This window comes from Rhododendron vialii, chromosome 7a (genome assembly GCF_030253575.1).
Source record: "Rhododendron vialii isolate Sample 1 chromosome 7a, ASM3025357v1".
Taxonomy (NCBI): domain Eukaryota; kingdom Viridiplantae; phylum Streptophyta; class Magnoliopsida; order Ericales; family Ericaceae; genus Rhododendron; species Rhododendron vialii.
The window spans coordinates 9,655,721-9,662,730 of record NC_080563.1 but is presented as its reverse complement, the minus strand read 5'-3'; the positions used below and the strand labels follow the sequence as shown (position 1 = coordinate 9,662,730).

At 35.4% G+C, this 7,010-nt stretch overlaps 1 protein-coding gene and 1 non-coding gene across 6 annotated transcripts; both read left to right on the top strand.

Moving 5' to 3' along the window:
* The first annotated feature begins 640 nt into the window (after window positions 1-640).
* Window positions 641-5,207, top strand: LOC131332788 (uncharacterized). 5 transcript variants are annotated; one of them, XM_058367086.1, is made up of 5 exons: window positions 641-833; window positions 970-1,076; window positions 2,584-2,618; window positions 3,091-3,184; window positions 3,329-3,612. In XM_058367086.1, the coding sequence occupies exons 1-4, from the start codon at window positions 831-833 to the stop codon at window positions 3,156-3,158; spliced, it is 213 nt and encodes a 70-aa protein (XP_058223069.1). In that variant the 5' UTR covers window positions 641-830; the 3' UTR covers window positions 3,159-3,184; window positions 3,329-3,612. The 5 variants fall into 5 exon arrangements, 4 of the variants coding, with proteins under 4 accessions (XP_058223069.1, XP_058223072.1, XP_058223070.1 ...); XM_058367089.1 differs by having other exon boundaries at window positions 3,283-3,392; XM_058367087.1 differs by lacking the exon at window positions 3,329-3,612 and adding an exon at window positions 4,315-4,419 and having other exon boundaries at window positions 642-833.
* A 918-nt stretch (window positions 5,208-6,125) lies between these two features.
* LOC131334961 (small nucleolar RNA snoR100) lies at window positions 6,126-6,233 on the top strand. The gene has a single exon (XR_009202359.1). It is a non-coding gene; the product is annotated as a small nucleolar RNA snoR100 (small nucleolar RNA).
* The last annotated feature ends 777 nt before the right edge of the window (window positions 6,234-7,010 follow it).

The window sequence follows — 7,010 nt, the reverse complement described above, 5'->3', positions numbered from 1 at the left end:
TGTTGTAATAAATGACCATGATTCACTCAAACTATTTTCCATAAAAGTTAGACTTTTTCTTGGAAGAATGTGTTTAAAATCTAGACCATCCAAATACATCTGGACGGTTAGAATTACGCACACAATCAACACAACGGTTGTTCAAATAGCATTTTTGTAAAAAAAGAGCCGGATTTTGAAATAAGAAAGGGAAGTAATTTTTGAAACTTTAGCTCACACTCTCTCTCTAGTGAGGCGAAATCTTCTCTAACTTTTCCTATCTCAATTCTCTTTTGCTATGGAAAGATAAAAAGTAATAAAATTTTATGTATAAAATTAGTGCAAGGCAGATCGTAAACTAATCAAAAGGGTAATAAATATTTTTGTTTATCGGTTGATCAATTTTGTTTTGGTGTGTGTGTTTTTTTTGTGAACTAAACAAATTAAAGAGTAAGAAAAAAATCTGTTTGATCATAAATTAAGAAAAAATCTTTCCATGTAAATCAATTTCGTTGGCGGGGTGGTCAATAATTTTACAATTTATTTTAATTGTATTCAAAATACGTTCTAAACAAATTACAGTCCTATCATAAACTAACTCATTAATACTAAAAACTGTATCGATTCTGTGGGACTATATAATTTATACCAATAACATGGAGGATGATATTCAATTTTTCATCCCTATTCCCTACGGTTTGCAAAGTTTAATTTGTATAGCGATACACGACGCCATTTGATAAAGGCGGCAGCGACGCAAAGGCTTTTTCTAGAACGCAAGCTATGCCTTTACAGTTTCTGCTCTTTGCTTAATTCATCGACTCTGTAGATCTCAGACGAAGATCCGAATCATGGTAATTGTCGTCAACCAACGACTAATTCATATATTCGTTTTTGGTATTTGTATTCAGAAATTGTAGATGATAAACTCAATCTTGATGTTGGATCGTTGGCTCACTCGTTTCTTTGCTTTGTTGTTGTAAACCGCAGTCAGCGCTTTTCAACTTCCATTCGTTTCTGACGGTGGTGCTTCTGATGATTTGCACCTGCACATACTTGAAGATGCAGTTCCCCACCTTCTTGGAACAGAAAACTGGGTATGTTTCGATACCCATATATCCAGCCATACATGCATAGTCATACACGGAGAGTATATGTTGAGCACAGGAGTTTTTTCATACGCTTGTTTGTTGCTGACTGCTGTCTCCCGTTCCTGAGAGCAGTGGCGGAGGTAGGAATCGAAGTCGAAGGGGGGCAACCAATGAAAGAAATTTTACGATGAGTTTTCGAGATTATATCTTGGGACGATTTCAATAATTTGAAGGATTAATCTTGAGTGTTGTTGCTATCATATCATTAAACGACGTGCTACATCCTTATCGCACCGCAATTTAATGTCCTCAAGATGAAAATTGTTCTTACTGGTTAATTATGGTTGAAATTTTACAAATCTTTTTCCAAATATCTACCGAAATTATGCAAACTATACTTAGAAGAAATTGGGTGGGGCCGGGGACAATAGCTGCGCCACTGCCTGAGAGTAGTCGTTATTTGGGATCTATCAGTTCCGGTTTCATTACAATTTAGTCTTTTTTCTCGTTCTTCCGTTTTTATTCATTGTAGTGATTGTTAGTTTTTCACATATAAGTTGTTTTCGAAGATATTAATTTCGTTGTGCAGAATGTCTACGTGCATGGACGGATGCAGGATTTGATATTAGGGAGGCGGATACATGCTAAACTAATACCTGGAGTGCTGAACCTATGTGACTCAAATACATTAGTTTTTTTTTTTTTTTCCCGGAAATTTTCTCAAAAGCTTAGTGTGCCAGACGCCTATGCCAGCCCTTTATTGGGTTTTATCTCTGGTTGCAAGTCCTGTTGACTAGTGACTGTTGGATGCTTTCTTAGTTAGAAATAGAAATTTGAAGAGAGAGAGAGAGAGAGAGAGACGATGGCTATGCAGACGAGTCATTTTGGAACATGTCTACTTAAGTAAACAGCTATACAAATCATGTTATCAATTCAGTGAAGAAAATGTTTAATTTGGTTGATTGAGCCTTGTTTGCTGCTTACTTAGGTAAGCAATTTAGTGTAGGTAAGGTTTATGAAGAGAATATGGCACACCTTCGTATAGTTATTGATAAAGTCGCATCCTTTGCAAGACAATATTTTCTTTCCTCCTCACATAAACCAAATGAAAATTCCAATCCTGTGAAGGTATCATTTGTTGGGATTGATGGGATACCCTTGCTATACAAGGTAACAGCTTGTTAGGAATCCAAACAGAAATTCCAAGACTTAGAAGGTAACTGCCACTCTTGAAGAAAGTTTTTATAATAGTTGATGTGGATCTGCTTGCTATGCAAGATTATTAGCTGTTTGGAATTCTGTTTCGATGATCACCTTCATACACCATTGATGCATTCCACCAAAGACTTTCATGAGCCCCATATTCCATCAAGACCATTTCATATAGAGAGAACTATTCATGTTGTTAGTTTAGGAGTATTTTTTTGGTGGTGCTATTTTATTTTTGTTATATTGTTTCTCCCTTGTTAAAATATGCATCAACTTGATAAATTTTGGTGTCTCCCTTTGGCAGATTTCGGGGTTTCTTTTGGAAAGCGGCAAGAATAGGTAGGCATATAAATCCCTAATTCCTTTCCCAGCATGTCTAGCACAATAGTGCACTTCCTTTTGTCATTAAGCTTCTCCTATCAGCTTTTGGTACTCGCACCATTGCTAGGAACCCTTGTAAAAGATTTGGTCTAATTTTGGCAAAGAACCTTGATAAACCTTTTTGTGTGTACATTTTGTCATTGATGTGTGAAGTTACAAAAACATAGAGCATTCCAAGTAGCAGGAATGGGAATCGATATGTTGAGGAACAATTGGTCCATACTTCGTTATATCAAGACTAATCAAGTAAAGTAAGCTAGTTTTGAATTAGTTCACATGTAAACCCACTTTCATTCCCTCCATATGAATGCGTCCAAAACTCATAAGATTGACAAGCATGTCAGAGTCCACTTCGAACCTTGCCTATACGTCTTCCTTTTCTTGTTTGTCTGTTGGCACGTTGTAATGATTAATGTGATACCTGAAACAGGTGAACGTTTGAGCCCTTGGGTGGCTGTTGGATGCTTCACGATGGGGGTGTCAATAATATTCTTCTGAGCAATTTCGCTTATTTTGTACATTTGGTACGAGCTCCATCATTTATTCCGATTGTTGGCTTATGAAAACATAGATTACTGTTTTTCTTGTGGCAATGAAGAGGGAATTCGAAGTGTTTTTGCAGGTCTACTCTTGTAGTAACAATCTTTTTTTCTTTTTCTTTTGAACAGCTGTCGTAACATATTCTTACCCTACACGGGAATCTGAAGCATTATCTGTGGGGCTGTTATAACATACATTGGTGGGGAAGAACAAATGGTTACTTATGTTTCTTTTCACGTGAAATACGAGGAGATTTAGAATACCAGTGTCCAATGATTTTGTTTGCGATTTTTATTACGTGCAACCTTTGAATCGTTTAGGATCACTAAGCATGATTTTTTTACATGTTATTTTGTGACCTTTGGAATTCGTCCAATAATTTGATAGTAACCTGTTTGAGCTTGGGAGATCACTGAGTAGCCATACTTATAGGGACATGACAAAAGAGATTGACAAAAGAGATTTAATAGTACTCGATAACTAACAAAACCCTTTTGAAAGCTTTGTTAATCATTCTCAAACAGAAAAGAAAGGAATCTGCACAGATAAATGGCTACCAAAGAACAAATCCAGTGGTGGCAAAATGGCTTGAGCCATTGCCAAAAAATGGCCAGAAACGAAAAATTGGTGCCCCAATGGTGTGCCGCTTTTGCTACCATAAATGGCTGGAGCCATTTCTTTGGCCATTTTCATCCAAAAATGGCTGCGTAAAATTGGCACATCACCAAACCCAACCACCAAACTCCTCCCTCCCTCTTTGTTCCCGGGAAATCAGTGTGTGTGCGTGAGAGAGATGACTTGTTCCCTTTCATGTAGAGTTTTTCATTGAGGTATGATGTATGAAGTTACATTAACATAGAGCATTCCGAGTGGTGAATAGCTATTTTCAGGGACAATTTGTGGTCCGTACTTTGTTATATCAAGTAAAGTAAAAGCCTTTTGATCTTTTGAATTACTTCACATGTAAACCTGCTTTCACCGTTTGCAACATATGCATCCAGAACTCACGAGATTGACAAGCATGTCAGAGTCCAAGTCAAACCTTTCCTATACATCTTCCTTTTATTGTTCATCTGTTGGTGTGTTATGACGACTAATGTGATGCTTGAAACAGGTGAACGATTCAGCCCTTGGGTGGCTGTTGGATGCTTCACGATGGGGGTGTCGATAATATTCTTATGACCAATTTTGCTTATTATGTATTCCGATTGTTGGCTTAGGCCATCCACAATAGTATAATCAAAAATGGATAACCAAAAGTTAACACATCAGCTTTTGATTATCCATTTAAGAGGTTGCTAAGCTTAACAATGTTGAGGTCCACAATGGTCACTTCTAGTCCATAACCAAAATAAGGGGTCCACTACAATCTCTCTCTCTCTATCTCTCTCTCTCCTTATGTTTTCCACCATTGATCACTTCCCTCCATTACATTTGGTGACTTTCATCCCTCATATTATGAATTTGGAAAAAAAATCATGTACTCAAAAAAAAATATATATCAGATGTGCTCTTGAATTTGGAAAAGAATGCAAGATTCTTCATGTACTCAACCACAGGGAGAAGAACGAAAAAAGAATAAAATAGAAACGGAAAAAAAAAAAGTGAAATACCTTAATCCAGCGATAATGAATTGAATTGTAGATGATCGAAAGATACCGAGCTTCACTTTTGGAGGGAAAGAAAGAGAAACAGTTTGTGGGTAAAGAGAATGAGATATAGAGTAGGCGAAGAAGAAAATACCATTTGAAACATGCGTGTAAACAATTTTGGAACCAATTAACTTATATGGTGTTTGATCCACAAATTTTGATTATTGAAAAAGGTTGCTAGTTTTGGTTATCCAAAGCCCAAAATTTGATTATTTCTAAGAATGTTGCTAAGTTTGATTATACCATTGTGAGTCATTTTTTACACCAACATTGTTAACTTTAAAAATAATTTGCTTTTGATTATACCACTGTGGATGGCCTTATGAAAGAATGGACACCGTTATCCTTTTAGGCAATGAAGAGGGTGTTTTTTGGCAGGTGTACTCATGTAGTAACATAATCCACACCACACCAGAATATGAAAGCATGATCTGTACGACTATGTTATAACATACGCTGGTGGTGAAGAACAAACAGTTACTTGTGTATCTTTTATTGTAAAATACTATGAACAAATGGTTACTTATTATGGGCCGTTCCACTTTTGTGGAAAAAGAATTTTTTGAAAAAAAAGGCAATTTCAAGCTCAAAAATCATGTATTTAAGCAAATAATTTTCCTAACAATATGGATTTGATAGATCTTATTAAAATCTTTTAAACGGTGAAAAAAAATTAAAAAAATATTTTTCATTTTCATTATATTTGAGTTTGAAATTACCTTCGTTTGAAAAAAATGTACTTTTTAGAAAAGTGGAACACTATTATACGTGTAGTTTTGATAATAACTTTTGAATCGTTCGGGATCTCTTACATCATGTTATTTTGTGACCTTTGGAATTCTTTTTTTTTTATTTATCCGCGTGACCTTTGGAATTCGTTCAATAGTTTAATTCCCTGTTGAGCTTGGGAGATCACTGAGTGGCCATGTTATTTTGGTGACCTATGGAATTCCTCATATAGTTTGATTACCTGTTGAGCTTGGGAGATCACTTAGTAGCCATACTGATAGGGACATGGCAAAAGAGATTCAATAATAGCAAACCCCTTTTGAAAGCTTTGCTTATCTTTCTCGAGGAGGAGAAAAGAAGGGACACTAGAAGACAAATTGCCACTAATTAATAATGTCTACTGTAGCAGTTCCAGAAATTTTTAGCATGTTATTCTAAAATTACTTGTTACTCTAAAATTAATAATAACTAGCACTATGCCAGCGAAATTTAATTTATTTGTATCAACAGTACATGTTGTATGCATACCGATGCTCTGGACAATCAATGAAGAAAGAATGATAATGTGCACATAAATTGATTTGGATTTCTAAGTATGTCTTCTTTGATACCATTTGATTTTGATTTAGGAGCATGGTTCCGGAGTAAAATAGGTATAAAGGGACTACTGTTTTCAATGGTATTCTGTGAGAAGTCATACCCCCAATGATTGGAGACTAACTGGGTTCTGCTACTGTTGTTGTTGTATCAACAGTGCATAAAACAACACTCCGCATGAAAGTATCTAAAGCATTACAATTAGCCTTGACCAAGTTTTTTAGATCTTGAATCGCGGCAAAATGGTCTTACTATGAACAAGTACCAAATAAGTCCATCTTTTTAAATATTTCATAGCTAAGATGAATCATGATCTCCGATTTATTCCTCATATTACTCTTAATATTTCTATTACTCCACTTAAAAAGGTTTTTCCAACTATTGCAAGTGCTCAATGCCAGCTTCATAAGCAAATTTATACTACAGTACTATATCCTAGTATTGAACACGTGTAGTTTGCTCAAAATTCATTAGGAATTCTAAAGAATATATTGAAACTCCAAAATGAGATAAATTTAAAGTTTCTCCTATGCAAACCTCCTTGCTGCACCCCTACCTCCTTTATCACAGATGAGATGGATTATCGTAGCGTGCTTGCTAATACATGCTCTATAAATTTATGTGTTAAAATGCGTATTGTAAGATGAAAATAGGTCCTGCATTTATGTGCTAAATCATTGTCAATTTATTGTGTAGATGAGTACTCCAATGAGTCAGTTAAAACGTACTATTTTTTAAAACAAATTCCAAAAATCCTGTAAAATTTCTTTTAAAAAAGAGAAAACCTTGGCCATTTGCCTCTTTCTCATAGGCTGAATTTAAATTTAAATAG